The 18,252-nt window shown below is 54.9% G+C and overlaps 1 protein-coding gene across 1 annotated transcript; it reads left to right on the plus strand.

Annotated features, from left to right (window-relative positions):
- The first annotated feature begins 742 nt into the window (after positions 1 to 742).
- On the plus strand, positions 743 to 17,144 carry CALM3 (calmodulin 3). The gene is made up of 6 exons (XM_060258249.1): positions 743 to 925; positions 7,296 to 7,326; positions 9,165 to 9,308; positions 10,202 to 10,308; positions 12,348 to 12,483; positions 15,491 to 17,144. The coding sequence occupies exons 1-6, from the start codon at positions 923 to 925 to the stop codon at positions 15,517 to 15,519; spliced, it is 450 nt and encodes a 149-aa protein (XP_060114232.1). The 5' UTR covers positions 743 to 922; the 3' UTR covers positions 15,520 to 17,144.
- The last annotated feature ends 1,108 nt before the right edge of the window (positions 17,145 to 18,252 follow it).

The raw sequence follows: 18,252 nt of genomic DNA on the forward strand, positions 1-18,252 counted from the left end.
GCAGCTGTTACAGATACACGAGCATTGCCAAAATGGAGTGGTGTGGGGGGGGGGGGGAGAACGCATCAAAAAATCAAACACGGAAATTTAGCTTGCAAAACGCCAGCGCAGAAGGCGTGGCAGAAATAAAATGGGCGGTGACACGTTTGAGGGGCGTGGCTAGAACTCCCGAGGGCGGGGTCGATCCGATTGCAGCGGGCGGTGAAAAGGGGCGGGGCTACCGGCCGCAAGGTGGTCCTCGAGGCCCCTCCCCCTTCTTCAGCTTGCTCCATCGGCGTTAGGGAGGGGCAGTGTGGACTGTACCATTTTGAAGAGCGCGCGGGGTTCTCCTTTTCCTCTTTCCTTCCGAGCCCCCCCCAACCGCCTCTTCTTGCCGGTCCGGCCCCACCCCCTCCTCCCCCCTTGTTCCCTCCCTCTCCCTTCTGCCCTCCCCCTTCCCCTCCTCGACATGGCCCGCTCCAATTTTGACGCATTGCAGGTGAGAGGCGACCAATCACCGCGGGACTCTCATCCTGCGCCTCGCCCCGCAGCCAATGGGGAGGCGGGACACAAGTGTGCTCTCACCGTACAGTGCCCTTCCGCCGGAGGGGCGGAGGAAAAAAAAGTAGTTCCCTCCGTCGGGCCGCACTCGCGGCGAGGGGGCGGAGCCTGGAGAGGAGAGAGAGCGAGCGCTAGGCGGAGCTTTTTCCCTTCCCTCCTCCCTCCCCCCGCCCGCGCGCCGCGCCTCAGCGGGGAGGGGGGGCGTGGCCAGGGGCGGCCGTTGGCGGAGGGATCCGAGCGCGCGCGCGGTGCGGCGGCTGCGAGGCGGTTGAGTGGGGTCCGGCTGCGGCTTCTGCCTCCCTTGCCCGTCGTTGCCGCCGCCGCCGCTCGTGGAAGCCTTCGCACGCCGCAGTCGCTGCCCGCCGACGACCCGCCGCCCGCCATGGTGAGGACGGAAAGGGGGGCGACGCGGGGTGGGCGGGCCGGGGGCGGATTCGCGGGGGGGGGAGGACCGTGGCGGCTCCCGTAGGGGCCTGGCTGAGTAGAGGGCGCGAGAAGGGCCATTTCCAGTAAGGGGGGGGCGCCGTCGCTTTGCTTTTCCCTGCGGGTCTTGCAGTGGTCAGTGTGGGACGGAGGGAGCATCGTTGGGGGGCTGGGAGGCGCCCCCGTGAATTGGGGCAGGGCAGGCCCTACAGGGGGAGGGGGGAGCGCAGGAGCCGGGCCCTGCACGTGGCGGGAGATGCCCTGCTTCGCCTTTCCCTGTGGTCAGTGTGGGGCTGGAGGGAGCCTAGCGGGCGTCCCCGGGAAGAGGGGCTGGGCAGGCCTTAGAGGGGGAGGGGGGGAAGAAGAAGAAGAGGGTGGGGGCCAGGATCCCCGGGGTGGGGAGAGATGGGGAGCGCAGGAGCCGGGCCCTGCACGTGGCGGGAGATGCCCTGCTTCGCCTTTTGCTGTGGTCAATGTGGAGGGGTGGAGGGAGCATAGTGTGAGGCGCCCCCGTGAATTGGGGCTGGGCAGGCCCTACAGGGGGAGGGGGGGGGGAGAAGAGGATGGGGGCCAGGATCCCCGGGGTGGGGAGAGAAGGGGAGCCTAGGAGCCGGGCCCTGCACGTGACGGGAGATGCCCTGCTTCGCCTTTCCCTGTGGGTCCTGCAATGGTCAGTGTGGGGCTGGAGGGAGCCTAGCGGGCGCCCCCGTGAAGAGGGGCTGGGCAGGCCTTAGAGGGGGAGGGGGGAAGAAGAGGGTGGGGGGCCAGGATCCCCGGGGTGGGAAGAGATGGGGAGCGCAGGAGCCGGGCCCTGCACGTGGCGGGAGATGCCCTGCTTCGCCTCTTGCTGTGGTCATTGTGGGGTGGAGGGAGCATAGCGGGTGTCCCTGTGCAGAGGGGCTGGGCAGGCCTTAGAGGGTGGGAGGTCCAGGACCCCCAGGATGGGGGAGGAGGCGAGTGCCCTGCATGTGGTGGGAGATGCCCTGTTTTGCCTTTCCCTGTGGGTCTTGCAAAGGCGCCCCCGTGAAGAGGGGCTGGGCAGGCCCTATGGGGGGGGGGGGAGGAAGAAGAGAGTGGGGGTCCAGGACCCCCAGGATGGGGGGGGGAGGCGAGCGCCCTGCACGTGGCGGGAGATGCCCTGCTTTCTGTGGGTGGTGGCTGCTGAGCGCTGTGAGCTGGGGGAGGGGAGAGAAGCTGGGGAAGGGGGCGGTTTGGTTCTTGGCCCGGCTGTGTGGGTTGGGGGAGGCTGGTTCACATGCCTGGGTTGGGGAGGGGGGAGAGGCAAGCTCTGGGGCTGCATGCAGACCTCGTCAGGCTAGAGGTGGGGTAGGCCACGGGGCATTGTGGAAGAGCCTCCAGGAAGGACAGATGAACATCTGAAGCTGCCTTCTACTGAATCAGACCCTCCTGGGTCCATCCAAGTCAGTGTTTTCAACTCCAGACTGGCAGTGGCTCTCCAGGGTCTCAAGCGGAAGTTTTTCATGCCTACTTGCCTGGACCCTTTTGAGTTGGAGATGCCAGGGATTGAACCTGGGACCTTCTGCTTACCAAGCAGATGCTCTACCATTGAGCTGCTGTCCCTCCCCCAGGTGCCACCCGCCTGGCAGGGGTGCAGTTGCAAAGGTTTGGGGGATCAATAAGTGGTGCAGAAGCAGACGTGGTCAGATTGATCTTGGGTGCAAGAACAGCTGAAAGACGAGAGCCGGAATGAGCTTGTTGAGCGGTGAGTTTGGGATCCATGTTTTTTTTTTAGGTGCTGATTTTGGGGTGTGCATTGAGCTTGTGCGTGATGGACTTCTAGTAGCCACCCCATACAGGTGTCTGAGGGCTTCTGCACCTTCTTGGCTTGAGAAATGAAGGAGCCCACAATTTCCCTGGAGCATGCGGCCACTGGCTCAAGGATTGCCAAACTACCTCTTAATAACCCGTGCAACACGCCTGTCAGGCACTACACTGTAGTAAAGATAGGGGATTTAAGGTGACAGAGGGGCGTTCTAAGGCCAGCTGATTTAAAACCACGATCCCTGGTGCCATTCGTTTAGTTCTGGAGCAAAAACACTCTTGTTGGAGGAAGTTTCAGCGGGGGCACTGGGGAAGCCTATGGTAGCGAAAACCTGGAAGACCAGAGGATGTAGTGTGGTGGTAGTACTCTTGGGGAAAGTGGTTCTGGTCATTTGGGAGTTTGTGGAGCAGCTGGGAAGCGTCACGTTTGGAGAGGCAGGAAGTGCCAGTGGGTATACTTCTGCGTTGGCCATCCCAACGTTCGATCACTGGTTCCCTTTTATCTGAGCCTGGATCTCCATACTGGGCTGGGTGATTGGTGTATGGGTGGGACAGTGGAGACCTTTGAGGTGACAAACAGTTGTCTCCTGTTTGGAAGCCCCTTGGATCCTTCTAGCCTCAGCATCTGCTGCAGTTTCCGGCGCATTGATGATGCGCTGGTTCCTTGGTACCACCACTGGAGCCTCACTCAGCCCCTTGCAAGAGGGTGGGGGGGATGCTTCTTCTCTGGATCTGCATTTTTTTTTCTTTGTCGGGTCTAGATAATCCGAGCCGGTGGATTAATATTTGCCGGCTATCTGCTCTTGTCTCGCTAACCTACTTTTCAGAGCATCTCCTCCCCCCCCCCCCCCGAACGATTTAGAAAGGTCCTAAAGGGCATCCATCTCATGCTCGGGCTACTGTTGCAGGAAAGACATGATGCTAAAAAAGGGGCAGGACAGGCATGCCTGGATGGCCGTTTAAAATGGGCCTCTTCTTCATGACAGCTTGCATCCAGTGTGTTGCTTGGCCATTTTTGTTGCTTTTTTGTGGGCCCTTATTCGGTTGGGATGTGACACTGTCAGAATTGAAGCTCTTCCTATAAAGGGAGCTTTGGGCCATGATGAAAACTGGGCTGTTGCTCTACTCCCCTTGCCCCACAGAACTGAGGTGGCCTGTGTGACAGTCTTCTCTCCCCACCCCCCTGCTGTGGCACCATGTAACAAGACCCTCCCCTGACTCTTACCCCTGAATTGCTTGATCATCCTTGTTTTCTCTGCTAGTGCTAGAGGACTCACAACCTTCCTGCAGCCTGCTCCACAGCGCGTGTTTACCTGTCGAAGGTCCCTCCGACTTGAGCCGGGAAGGATCTTTCCAGAATGTCAGGGAGGGGAGTCGGTGGGGCTGCAGGGGGCTTCCCTCCCTCCTTCCTGGGCTGCGCCATTCCCACTGCCGCCGCCTTGGCAGTCCCTGGGGCCGTCTGCATTTCCCAAGGAGCGGCTCTTCAGCGGTGTCGGGTGTGCCGGATGCCTTCTGCTCTGGCGCTCGCTGTGCTGCAGTGTAGAGTAGCCAGGACTGCGGGGGAGGCTGGAGGCCAAGCCGTCCCTGGGTGGCAACTTCTCTTTCCAAAAGCACTGAGGCGGAAGGCTAAACCAAGAGGGCCGTGGTGGGTGCTAACTGCAATTCAGGCGCTCCCTGGCCAGCGCGCGAGCACGCAGGAATGGCGCTGTGAGGCTGAGCAAGGGAGGATGCAGTAGATCTGCATCCAGAAGCCCCTCAGGGTGGTCTCACTGCTGGGATGAGGAACGTGCCTCTCTCTCTGCACAGTGCCCCAGTCCCATAGGGGGAACCTAGTGCAAAGGTTTGGGTTGCAGCATGTATCTGCACACTCTCCCTGGCCCAAAGAGCTCATCCTGTCCTGTTCTCATCCCCCACCCACCCCACACCCGTGTGTGTTGTTCACTGAGCTTTAGCGGCTGGTTCATGGTTGCCCAGTGAGCAAGGACTTGGGCCCACGTATTCCTGGTTGTTTATGCGAGGCATTCCGTTACAGTCTGTTTTGTCCCCAGTAGAATTGAATACTGAAGTCAGGAAACTGTATTACAGTTATGGCCTTCTGGAACTTTGCTTTGTTGGGGAAGGTTGTGGTAACCCAAGCGCCATTGCAACAGCTCAAGGTGCTTTGTTGGGGGAGATTGTGGTATCCCAAGCGCCATTGCAACCGCTCAAGGTGCTTTGTTGGGGGAGGTTGTGGTAACCCAAGCGCCATTGCAGCAGCTCAAGGTGCTTTGTTGGGGGAGGTTGTGGTATCCCAAGCGCCATTGCAACAGTTCAAGGTGCTTTGTTGGGGGAGGTTGTGGTATCCCAAGCGCCATTGCAACAGTTCAAGGTGCTTTGCTGGGGGAGGTTGTGGTAACCCAAGCGCCATTGCAACAGCTCAAGGTGCTTTGCTGGGGGAGGTTGTGGTAACCCAAGCGCCATTGCAACAGCTCAAGGTGCTTTGTTGGGGGAGGTTGTGGTAACCCAAGCGCCATTGCAACAGCTCAAGGTGCTTTGCTGGGGGAGGTTGTGGTAACCCAAGCGCCATTGCAACAGCTCAAGGTGCTTTGTTGGGGGAGGTTGTGGTAACCCAAGTGCCATTGCAACAGCGCAAGGTGCCAGTCCTTGCCCTGAGAATGTCTCACACTTGGCACAAGAGAGGTAAAGGGACGAAGACTTGAGTTGGGGTCAGATTGCTCTGAAGGCAGTGGAATACCAGTTGAAATGTCAGCAGTGTGGTGGTGCCACCTTTTTTTTTAGATTTAAGGAAGAGAAGCGGTGTCAGTCTAAGGGCCACTTGTGACACATGGTTGGAAGATCATTCCTGGGGATTTCAGAAACGGTTGCAGGGACTGCTTTTGGGTGGTCTTCATCCCCACCCCTTCTCCTGGGACATCATAAAGCCGTAATGACTCGCAGGGCTTGCATGCCAGCCTTATCACAGCGAAGGATGGAGGTTCTTTGGAGAGACTTGGTGGGTGGGTTTGCTCCTGGCCTGCCTTGGTTGTGTTTGAGAAGTTGACATTGTCTGGCGCAGGGGTGGCCAAACTAGCTTAACATTAAGAGCCACACAGAATAAATATCAGATGTTGGAGAGCCGCAAGACATGAACGTCGGATGCTTGAGGCAAGGAAGGAAATAGATGGAGGAGGGAGGGAGAGGTGGAAAGAAAGCAGCTTTAACTTTATTTGCATTCTCCGAGCCGCCGGCCAACGTGGCTGGTGAGGGCTTCGAGAGCCACACAGTATGTGTGAAGGAACCACAGTTTAGTGATCCAGGGGCTTTTTGCAGCCAATTTTCCTACGGTGTTCTTGTCCTCCACTAACAGCCCAGTGTAGCCCAGAAGCCTGGCTGGTCTCTTCATGCTTGCTGCTCTTTGATCTCAACACGTTTTGTTTTGTTAGTTTTGGGACAGCCAACCAAATGAGGTGGTTTAGCTAGAGAGAGAATCCCCTGCCCTGTTAGCATTCACTCTGGTTTTCCCTCTCTGTTTTTGGTGTTCTTGCCAGACAGGATGTGACAGCAGAGGGCTGGTGGTCGTTCAGGTTGCTTGGCAGAAGAGTGAGGAATGAAAGAGTCAGCTCATGGCGGCAAGCGACGAAGGAATTGGGTGGGAGTCTAGCAGGCATTTAGAGATGGTGTAGCTGGACTATCCAGGTATAATTCTGCTCGGGCTTTCCCTGATGGTGGACGCTTGTCACTTGACGCTCTTTGGAAGTAACTGTAGCCAGGGCTGAGGCAGGAAAGTCAGGGCTAGATTAAACACTGTGGAGTCCCCTAGGCAATCAAAATCTTGTGGGGGGGGGCCTCAAAAATGATCTCAGAGTTGGAGAGGCTGTAGCGGGGGACGCTGCACGCCCCTTCTCAAAAGCCCCTTTGACAAAGCTGCGGGGGAGAGGCAAACTTGACGATTGCGCCACCATCAGTCGCACCAAGCATGTCAGGCAAAGGGCTGCTCAGTTGCCGGCCTGGGGGCCCATAGGCCAGTGCCTGGGTGGCCTAATTGTTAATCCGGTCCTGAGGAAAGTCATCTTTGGAAAGCCCTTCCTGCTTTTGAGAACATTGTTATTTCTCCCAACAGCGCTGTGAGGTAGAGTAGGCTGACGGCATTGTGATGGCCTCAAATCAGGCCCTTGCAGATGAAGAGCCTTGGCAGGCCCACGCAGCCTGCAATCCAGCCCAGCGGTTCTCTGGCGTTTGCCCTCACAGGCGCCATGAATGGGAGGCTAGCAAGCTTCTGGGAGAAGCCTGCACCCATATCTGCTGGACAGCCATTGCCCTGGTGTGTTCCAAGTTACCGAGGCTGGAAGGTGAGGCAGAGAACAGCACAGGCTTGCCCTTTCCTGCCTCCCTGCCGCTGAGAGGCTTCTTCCCGGGAGTTGGTGTCATCTGTCAGTCTTCCTGGCAGTTGGTGTCTCATCGGCACTGAGAGGTTTCTTCCTGGGAGTTGGTTATCATTTGCAGAGGCTGGTGGGAAAGCTCTTGAGGGTTGAACCAGCGAGTGACTGTGACTCTCCTTTTGCATCTTTCAGGCTGACCAGCTTACTGAAGAGCAAATCGCAGGTGAGCCCCCCGGTTGTCTCTGGGTGGGGGTCTTGACAGAGGCTGGGCACTGGAGGCTGATCTTGGGTCTTGGTGGGGTCCCTTTGCTGTAGAATAGGGAAGGAGACCACTTCCGGTTTTCCCAGAATGAGAATGAGGAAGGACTCGCTTGGCAGACTGCACCTGTTCTTGTGACACAGGTTGTTTTGCCAGGTGAGGTGTCCGGCACTTCACCACCCCAGAGCATCAATATCTATCCCGACCCTTAGACAGAAATATAAGGCGCTTAATAACATCTAATGACAATACAGCAAACAGTGGTAACCAAGAATTAACAACAAGCCTAGGGATGAAAGTTGTATGCGTTAAGATGTTTTAATGATTTGAGGATTCTTACTGTAATATTTACTCTTTGTGCGTTTTAACCGTTGTTGGCTGCCCTGAGCCCGATAGGAGAAAGCGGGATATAAATATAATAAAATAAAAATAAAGAAAATGTAAGCCTCTTTACATTCTTCCACTTCAGGGAAATTTTACACCTCCTCAAGTGATAGAAGTGTTCAAAAAGTGATAGAATTGCTAGGGTTCTTTTCTCCCAAGAACTCAGGATGGGCAAGAAATCTGTATAACCGTCAGTACCAGTGAGTTTGACACAAACAACTGTGTAACTGAAGAGTTTGGCATATTTGTTTGGATGGAAACTCACCGGGGATCATTATGAAAGCAAGTTTCTGACTCTGAAAGGAAAGTCTCCTGCAGAGTTCTGTCCTGAATTTCTACGTTATTTACAGCTTGTGTGAGATTTGTGCAGATTTAAATCCCACCCTTCTCTCTCAATCAGAGACTCAGAGCAGCTTACGGTCTTCTATATCTTCTCCCCCCACAACAGACACCCTGTGAGATGGGTGAGGCTGAGAGGGCTCTCACAGCAGCTGCCCTTTCAAGGACAACTCCTAGGAGAGCTGTCTGTCCCAAGGCCATTCTAGCAGCTGTAAGTGGGGGAGTGGGGAATCAAACCTGGTTCTCCCAGATAAGAGTCCGCACACTTAACCACTACACCAGACTGGCTCTCCAGTTTTAATTTAAAAAAAAAATTGTGAACTTTATACATGCTATTTTATACTTCTATACTTACCTGAACACAACAATAGATATTGACATTTTCCTTATTTATTTACACGGTTGTTTGTACTTTGTTTTGACTATGTGTTCAGTGATATTAAACGAGCCCTGTGGTGCAGAGTGTTAAAACTGCAGTCCTAAGCTCTGCTTACGACCCAAGTTCAATCCCCGGCGGAAGCTGGGTTTTCAGGTAGCCGGCTCGAGGTTTGAGGTTGACTCAGCCTTCCCTCCTTCCGAGGTTGGTCAAATGGGTCCCCAGCTTGCTGGGGGGAAATGTAGATGACTGGGGAAGGCAATGGCATCTTTCGTTTCCCCACCACACTAAGCAATTTAGGCACACATTCCATTAAGTTAAGAGCCCCGTGGCGCAGAGTGTTAAAGCTCCAGTTTGGTGTAGTGGTTAAGTGTGCAGACTTTATCTGGGAGAACCGGGTTTGATTCCCCACTCCTCCACTTGCACCTGCTGGCATGGCCTTGGGTCAGCCATAGCTCTGGCAGAGGTTGTCCTTGAAAGGGCAGCTGCTGTGAGAGCCCTCTCCAGCCCCACCCACCTCACAGGGTGTCTGTTGTGGGGGAGGAAGGGAAAGGAGATTGTGAGCCGCTCTGAGACTCTTCGGAGTGGAGGGCGGGATATAAATCCAATATCATCTTCTTTCCTCAGTGATGTTGCTGTTAGTGCCAGTGGGTGGCAGGTATTTGGCTTCTAACGCCCCTTTCTCCCCCCTTCCCCCCCCCAGAATTCAAGGAGGCCTTCTCCCTCTTTGACAAGGATGGGGACGGCACCATCACCACTAAAGAGCTTGGCACCGTGATGCGGTCTCTGGGGCAGAATCCGACTGAGGCTGAGTTGCAGGACATGATCAATGAGGTGGATGCGGATGGTGAGTGGCTCTGACATGCCGGGGGGGGTGGGGAGGCAGCAATTTCTGTTTCTGCACCACAGAATAAATAACATCCAATGCACGGATTTGAACTTGATGTGGAATAATTCTCTTGGGTTGGTTTCTGTTAGAGAAAATCAGCAAGAGATGATGGCTTATTAGAGCGCTGAGACGGCTCCCCAGTAGAGCCTCTTCCTTAGGACACGGGTGGCGAACGGTAGCTCTCCAGATGTTTGGGCTTTTTTTGCCTACAAGTCCCATCAGCCCCAGCCAGCATGGCCAATGGCTGGGGCTGATGGGAGTTGTAGGCAAAAAACATCTGGATAGCCACCGTTGGCCTTAGGAGAATAGGGAGCCTCTTTGATACAGCTGGGCTAATGAATGTGGTGGGAACGACAGAGAGGATCTGAGTTGACTGAGTTCTGGCGAGCAAGAAGCTGCAATGTTTGGGTGGCTGGGAGTCCCTGTAGAAAGTGACACTCTGTCTCCCGGGGGCTCGCAAAGTATCCAGCCTGATTTCTGAGGCGCCCCAGGCTAGATTTGATCCATTCTGCATGATCCCAGGTAGGATTGCACCCAAGCTAGCTTGAATTCCAGTGGCACGTCGATTGGAAGTCCTCTACAATAAGCGGCGCCTTAAATATGGAGTCCAGGCTCAGAGCATTCTTGCAGTTCCCCACAGCGCGGAGTAAATGAAATGCAAAGGGATTGGGCCTCTCCCAGTTGACATAAGTAGCCGTAGCGTTTTCATGAGTCGGTGAGATAAATCCTCTTCCGATGGGTCAAGGTTTGCTTTGTCCCAGGGACTGGCCGTCGGGGGGGGGGGGGGGGCTTCCAAGCCCAGGTGTGCCACCTGCCCACCTCAGCTCATTGATGTTGACGCCTCTTTGCAGGGAACGGCACCATCGACTTCCCGGAGTTCTTGACCATGATGGCGAGGAAGATGAAGGACACGGACAGCGAAGAGGAAATCCGGGAGGCTTTCAGAGTGTTTGACAAGGTGAGGGAATGGAGCGCCGTTTCAAGGGCGTCGGGGAAGGAAGCCGGGAGCTGCCAGAGTTCAGAAGGGAGTCGACCTGGGGTTCGTTGCATAAGGGAGCCCACCTCGGCCAGGGGTCTCTCCAGCCTTGCTGGCCTGAAGGGAGAACAAAGCGGCTGCCATGCAAGAGGGTGCCAGTCTCGGAACACTAGGTCAGGGGTCCCCAACCTGTGGTCTGTGGCCTGTTAGAAACCGGGCCGTGAGTTGTATAATTATTTCATTGTATATTACAATGTAGAAGAAGAAGAAGAACATATTGGATTTATATCCCGCCCTCCACTCCGAAGAGTCTCAGAGCGGCTCACAATCTCCTTTCCCTTCCTCCCCCACAACAGACACCTTGTGAGGTGGGTGGCGCTGGAGAGGGCTCTCACAGCAGCTGCCCTTTCAAGGACAACCTCTGCCAGAGCTATGGCTGACCCAAGGCCATGCTAGCAGGTGCAAGTGGAGGAGTGGGGAATCAAACCCGGTTCTCCCAGATAAGAGTCCGCACACTTCACCACTACACCAAACTGGCTCTTATAATGTAGTAATTATAAGAAGACATTAAATTTATATGCTGCCCTCCACTCCAAATTTCAGAGTCTCAATAATGGCTCACAATCTCCTTTATCTTCCTCCCCCACAACAGACACCCTGTGAGGCGGGTGGGGCTGAGAGAGCTCTCCCAGAAACTGCCCTTTCAAGGACAGAGTCTCAGAGCAGCTCACAATCTCCTTTCCCTTCCTCCCCCACAACAGATACCCTGTGAGATGGGTGGGGCTGAGAGGGCTCTCCCAGAAGCTGCCATTTCAAGGACAGAGTCTCAGAGCAGCTCACAATCTCCTTTCCCTTCCTCCCCCACAACAGACACCCTGTGAGGTGGGTGGGTCTGAGAGGGCTCTCCCAGAAGCTGCCCTTTCAAGGACAGAGTCTCAGAGCAGCTCACAATCTCCTTTCCCTTCCTCCCCCACAACAGACACCCTGTGAGGTGGGTGGGGCTGAGAGGGCTCTCCCAGAAGCTGCCCTTTCAAGGACAGAGTCTCAGAGCAGCTCACAATCTCCTTTATCTTCCTTCCCCACAACAGACACCCTGTGAGGTGGGTGGGGCTGAGAGGGCTCTCCCAGAAGCTGCCCTTTCAAGGACAGAGTCTCAGAGCAGCTCACAATCTCCTTTCCCTTCCTCCCCCACAACAGATACCCTGTGAGATGGGTGGGGCTGAGAGGGCTCTCCCAGAAGCTGCCCTTTCAAGGACAGTCTCAGAGCGGCCTACAATCTCCTTTATCTTCCTCCCCCACAACAGACACCCTGTGAGGCAGGTGGGGCTGAGAGAGCTCTCCCAGAAGCTGCCCTTTCAAGGACAGAGTCTCAGAGCGGCCTACAATCTCCTTTATCTTCCTCCCCCACAACAGACACCCTGTGAGGCAGGTGGGGCTGAGAGAGCTCTCCCAGAAGCTGCCCTTTCAAGGACAGAGTCTCAGAGCAGCACACAATCTCCTTTATCTTCCTCCCCCACAACAGACACCCTGTGAGGTGGGTGGGGCTGGAGAGGGCTTTCACAGCAGCTGTCCTTTCAAGGACAACCTCTGCCAGAGCTATGGCTGACCCAAGGCCATGCTAGCAGGTGCAAGTGGAGGAGTGGGGAATCAAACCCAGTTCTTCCAGATAAGAGTCTGCCCACTTAACCATCACACCGAACACTTTAAAAATAAAGTGTGCAATTGTATCATCCTGAAACCATCTCCCCCTCCCTGCTAATCTGTCTTCCACAAAACCGGTCCCTAGCGCCAAAAGAGCTGGGGACTGCTGCACTAGGTGGATCCAGGCAAAGCAGCCTTGTGTGGTGGAGGTAGCTGCCTCCAGGTGGGAGTCTGCAACAGACAGGAAGGTGATAAATCCGCCTTGACGTGGAGGGGTGCCAGGCTGGGCTCTTTGCTTTCAGGGAAGAAGTGGGCACCTCCAAGTACATTGTTGGACGCTTTAGGGATCTCTGCCTTAAACCACAACCCTCTGCTTCCAGGACGGGAACGGCTACATCAGCGCCGCCGAGTTGCGCCACGTGATGACAAACCTCGGGGAGAAGCTGACGGACGAGGAGGTGGACGAGATGATAAGGGAGGCGGATATCGACGGGGACGGGCAGGTCAACTATGAAGGTGAGCGCGGGGCGGTCAGAGAAGCTTGCTGCCTGCTCCGTCCAGCATTCCAGCGGAGCCTAAAGTCCCGAGGCTCCGCCAAACAGAAGGGCACAAGAAACAAAATCTTGAGGCTTCCGGGATGGCTCGGCTGCCAGATTTCAGCTCTGAGCCCCGTGGAAATACCCTCGTGAGTCAGCGATTGAGGCTGAATCCTGACGTTTCGATGCCGTGACGTTGAGCAGCCCGACGCAGCACCACGCGAGCTGTTGAGTTCTCCAGAGCTCTGCTTCAGGCTGGATGTTAACATTGTTTAAAAACCCTCCAGTTATCGCAGGGGGTGGCTAGGATCAGGCTTCACCTGTGGCCGTTGCGGCCAGGAGAGCCCCGTGTCCAGGGCGTAGGCCTTTCTTGTAACCCATCTAGCCTAATGAAGAGTTCTGGGAGCTGGAGGTTTCTGCAGGCACGTGTTGACCTTGCTTGCTGCGGATCAGCGCAGGCATCGACGTTCTTAACCAGCCGCTCTGCCAGCCTGCGTTTGGATACCAAATCCCACTTCGTCCTTCTGTTTTCTTAGGGGGAAAGAAATAATTTTTTGCGAGTGGCAGAAGCAGGCCTTCACTGACCTCTCTCAGGTTTCTTGGATGCTGTCCTTAAAAGCTGGGTGGTCTCTTCCGTAAAGGCGAGCCGCGTTCCAAAGCTTGCGGGCCTGTTCAGAGTACAGGCCAGTTGTTGGCCAGGAAGGGCAGGGTGACTTCTGGCACAGGCCTTCACCTGCAGTCAGAAGGGCCGTTCAGCGTGCCCATCACCTTTCTTTTCCCCTCGCTCCTTTTTTGCTGTACTCGCGGCCTCCCTTTACGTGGGGATGTTTACATGTCGCCTTTCCGTAATATTAGGCCGATAGTGGCTCTCAAGAAACAGCTTCGATGCAAATCCTCCTGGAAAGCTGAGCGGCAGCATAGTGATGCCCCCTGCATCAGGGGTCCCCAGCCCCCGAGCTGCGGACAGGTACCGGTCCACGGCCTGTAGCAACCAGGCCACGCAGGGCCGGCCCTAGGGCGCATAGCACCCCAGGCAGTCTCCCCCCCCCCCCCACGGTCCTCCCCCTCCCTTTGTTCTTCACAACTTTAAGGCCCAGGAATGGGCGGTGAAGCACCGCATTTCTGGGCTCTTTAAAGGGCCCCCCCACACACACTGATCAGCTGATTGGCAGGGGAAACCACGCCAAAGGCTGGGATCCTATTAGTATCAAGGCATTTTTGGTAGGAAAAAGCCCAGCCGGAACTCATTTGCATATTAGGCCACACCCCCTTGATGTCACCATTGTTTTAACATCGGGCTTTTTGTAGGAAAAGCCCAGCAGGAATTCATTAGCATATTAGGCCACACCCCCTGACACCAAGCCAGCTGGAACTGCGTTCCTGCTAAAAAGAAAACCATTGTTGTTATTATTTTGCTTATATTCTGCCGGGCTCAGGCCGGAGCACAACATCAATGATAAAATCACAATAAAATCACAGCAGAATAGTCCAGCAGAACACTACGATAGGATGGTGTAGCAAGGCAGTGCGACAAATCAGTGCAGTAGGATAGTACAGTAGGGGAGGCCAACAGATCTAACGGACGGATGGCCGCCACCTCACCCGAAGACCTGGCGGAGCAGCTCTGTTTTACAGGCCCTACGAAAGGCTAGCAAGCCATGTAGGGCCTGGATCTCTATAGGGAGCTGATTCCACCAAGTTGGGACCAGGACCGAGAAGGACCTGGCTCTGGTAGAGGCAAGACGGGCATCCCTCGGGCCAAGGACAGTCAGCCTATCTTGGGAGTCAGCGCTGAGGGCAGCGGCGGGCGACCCACTGGAAAAGTATCGCTGCCCTTGCCTCCTCCCCACTTCCCAGGGATGGGATGGGCTTGGGGCAGCAAAAACTTAAGTACCCCACCCCAACGGGTCCGTGGAAAAATTGTCTTCCACAAAACTGGTTCCTGGTGCCAAAAAGGCCGGGGGCCGCCGCCTGACATGAAAACCTGACCGGCAATTTTTAGGGGCATAAATGTATGCAGCCTCTGCGCGGCAGGTGGTGATCCAGTTAGAACAATCCGTATGGCGGCGTCATCAAATGCAGATGCCAACCAAACCAGCCAAGAAACTCAATGCATATTAAAGCCACAGAGTATTGCTGTAGGATCCAGACATTCAAGAAGCGAGGTGAAGATTCTGTTTGAAAGGCATTCTGGAATTTTGTCTTAAAATGACTCTAGAACGCCTGTAATGAGGGGGCCAGCTGTCCAACTGCAGGGAAGGAGTTCCAGAGTTCAGGGATGGTAGGTTGAGAAAGTCTTTGGGTCCACACTGCATATATCTTCCATTGTGAGATCCCACAGCAATATCTCTGCTGGGAGTCTTGCCGTGCCAGGAAGACAAAATCCGGTGGATGAGGCTCTGGAACCCATATGGCTGGCCTACAGCTGGTATGTTGGGTTTGCTGGAGTGATCTCCCACTGACATTCTGAACAGTTGCGCTTCCCAGATTGCCTCCAAGGGCAGCACCACATAGACTATGCTGTAGTAGTCTAGCTGAATGTCAACCAGGATATCGCCTAACTGGCCTGGCCTGCCATTTTAAGGTTTCTGGGAAATGTGTATAGCTTTCTCTTTAACGGCAGAAATTTTTTGGACCCTATAGAAAGATCTCGTCAATCTCACACATGCTGGGGCATAGGAACTTCTTGTCACGGACCAACGCCACACGTAGAGTCCCCGTCTGCTAGTTTTTGGGTGGGGTTGAGTGGGCTTCACTGTGATTGTTGACATGGATGAGTAGACTCTTCCAGAACAGATCTCGTTTCCCACTCCTCTTTCGCTGGAAAGCAAGGGGAGTTAGTGTGTTGAAAACAGAGGCAACTTGAGAGCATTGCTGGGGTGAATACCGAGGGGTGGGGAACGGCTGTTTTCTGGGGTCTTTTTGCAGCATGGAAGGGTGGGCACAGCAGGATGGAGCCCCCTGACTTTGGCCTGTGTCTCTTTCAGAGTTTGTGCAGATGATGACTGCAAAGTGAGTCCTGCGGAGCGGGCAGCTGGCGATGCCCAAATTCTCCTCCGATACTTTTTTCTCCAACACTCTTACTTAAGTAACCTGGTTCTCTAAGCAAACAGTCGGCTGTGGAATAAATCTGACCAAGCGATTAAAAAAAAAAGAAAGAAAGAAAGAAAAACAATCTTCCTAAGTTGCATGATTGCACTCTCTTCCCCTCCTCTCGTTCTTCCTTCCTAACTTCCCTTCTTCCTCTTCCTCCCGGTGTAGCCCCTTAACATTCTGGAGAAAAAAAACCCCACCTCCTCCCCACCGCAACCTCGTGGATGTCTTTGTTTCCATTGGGTTTTTCTGTTCTGCAGTCTGCGCTGGCCCTTCTCCCGGGGGCGCCGATTCTTTCTCTTTCTTTCAAGAATCCACACGATGGGGGTGGAACAAGAGCGCAAAGCCCTTCTTTAATCGTGTTGCATGCGTCTGGCAGTGTGGTCGCGCGCATTGGCCTGGCGGTAGCCACCAGAGGTCTTGCCCTCCCGCGGAACACCGAGGGGGTAACGAGGACGAAACTGGGGAGGGGTGTGTGTCTTAGTATTTGTTTGGGGGGGGGGGGTGGAAAGCCATCGCAAAAACACTTGGAAGTGTGTGGCTGAAGCTGGGTTCCAGAGAGCTCCATCGGCATGCTTTTGGAGAAGAAGCTGGGGGGTGGGAGGCGGGAGGTTGACAAGGTCTGATTGGCTGTTTAGAAAAACTTACCTATAAAAGCGCCCCCCCTCCCCTCCACCAACAAGCCACCTGCAACTTCAGCTTTTGTCTGCTCTCGAACCCTGTATAAATTGTAAATGTCCTTCTGGTTTTCCCCGAAGCATTTGTTGTTCAGACATGAGCTGCTATGTAAATACCTGGCGCCGCAGGCCCAACTAGGGCGCCCCGCGTGTGCGGAAATGGCAGACGCTGTGAGTTGGCAGCCGGGGTGGGAGGGGGCGCGAGGCATTGGGACGGAGCCGCAATAAAACAGTGACGCTGAGCTAATGCAATCTGCGCTGGGACTCTTTCTTTTTCCCCCAGCCCTTCCCCCCCCCCCTTCCTCATGCAGCGCTTTTCTTTTTTAGTCGTGGCTCTCGGTTCTCCACGCTTGTCCCTCTGCGGCTTGGCTTGGCCCGTCTGTGCTCTTGATGTCGCTTTCCTTCACCTGTGCGCGCCCCCCCCCCCCTTTCCTTGCAGCAAACGGCATGAGCTGCAAAATCGGCTTCTCTCTTTTTTTCTCTCTCTCCACAATTTGTTTTTTAATCGACGACGATGACAAAAAAAAAAAAACCACGGGAAAAAAAAAGTTCTTAAGAGAGGAAACTGAAACCAGCAGCGGAATTTCCCTGAATACCGGGTGAATGAAGAGTGCTTTGTGCGTAGCCCGCAGATGGATTGGACCCACGCCTCCTCGGTTTTCTTTTTTCTCCCCTGGTCTTTTTGCACCCCTGGCGTGAGCCGGAGGTTGGAGGGGTCTTTTCTCACCTTGAGAGCTTGGAAAGGGGGCGTGGGGGGGGGGAATGGTTGGAACGAGGGTGTCCTTGGAAGCGGGTGGTGGTGTGTTCAGTTCAAGCTGTGAAAATAAAATTATATCAATGTTTTCCAATAAAATGCAGTGACTACCTGAAACGGCTGGTGTGGCTTTGAACTCGGCGGCCCCCTTTACTGGGCCTTCCTGGCTCGTTTTATGACTCTGAGGCAGGCCTCCCAATTCAACAGGACCTCACAGGAGCACAGCTCCTGAACCTTTCTGAGGGTTTCCCCCCCTTTTCCTCCTCACCTACCTTGTCCACTGAACAGTAGGTGCAGCTGCATAACAATCCCTGAATTAGGAGAGCCAGCCACCTGGAGCTTTGCAGCCCGCATTAACCCCTGGAGAAGTCCGTCCCAACTTTTCTCCACTTATGTGATTTTGGGCAGCTTGGTGGCCTTTTGACGGGGGCGGGCAGCCTAGGAGAGCCCTAGGTGAGCGAGGCCTGCTTGAGCCAATCAGGCCTTGCTTGCTCGGGGCTCTCCTTTCTTGCATCGGGTTGCATACGCTGTTATCCTAATGAGCTCCACTCCCTATTTTTCTACAAAATGACCCCTGCTTAGAGGTGTTCTTCCTTCCTTCATCCCTTGCTCTGACCCTGGCTAGAGCACAATATACACCTTCGGGAAGCAAATTTGCAGTGGCTTTCCCTCCGAAGCTTTCTGCCCGGTCATTAGCTGATGGACGTAATCCCCTTTTGAGTCTCTCTCTCTCTCTCTGTTTGTGTGTAATCCTTTGCCGGCCTGATGTGGAGGCCTTTCTTTGGCTCCGTCACCTCAGACAGCCCCGGGGGGGCTGCTCTATCCCGTCACCTGTTTCCTGGCCCTTTTGACTGCAGACACCGGGGATTGATTCTCTGCCGCCAAGCCATCGTCTCTCCGTTTTAGCTTCACAGCTCTGCATGGTGGATGAGATGAAAGGACCGGCCTGCGGAGTTTTCTGAGGTAGAGGAAGGATTTGGTTTGCCGGATCCCAATCTAGCCCCCGCATCCCATTGGCTAGCAAGCCTCTATCACAGTGGTCCCCGACTTTTTTGGCACCAGGGACTGGTTTTATGGAAGACAGTTTTTCCACGGACCAGGGGGGTGGGGGAGCGGGAAGCAGTAGTTTCGGGATGATACAATTGCGCACTTTTTACTAGTTTGGTGTAGTGGTTAAGTGTGGACTCTTATCCAGGAGAACCGGGTTTGATTCCCTACCCTTCCA

The sequence above is a fragment of the Heteronotia binoei genome, chromosome 17 (genome assembly GCF_032191835.1).
Source record: "Heteronotia binoei isolate CCM8104 ecotype False Entrance Well chromosome 17, APGP_CSIRO_Hbin_v1, whole genome shotgun sequence".
Lineage (NCBI taxonomy): Eukaryota > Metazoa > Chordata > Lepidosauria > Squamata > Gekkonidae > Heteronotia > Heteronotia binoei.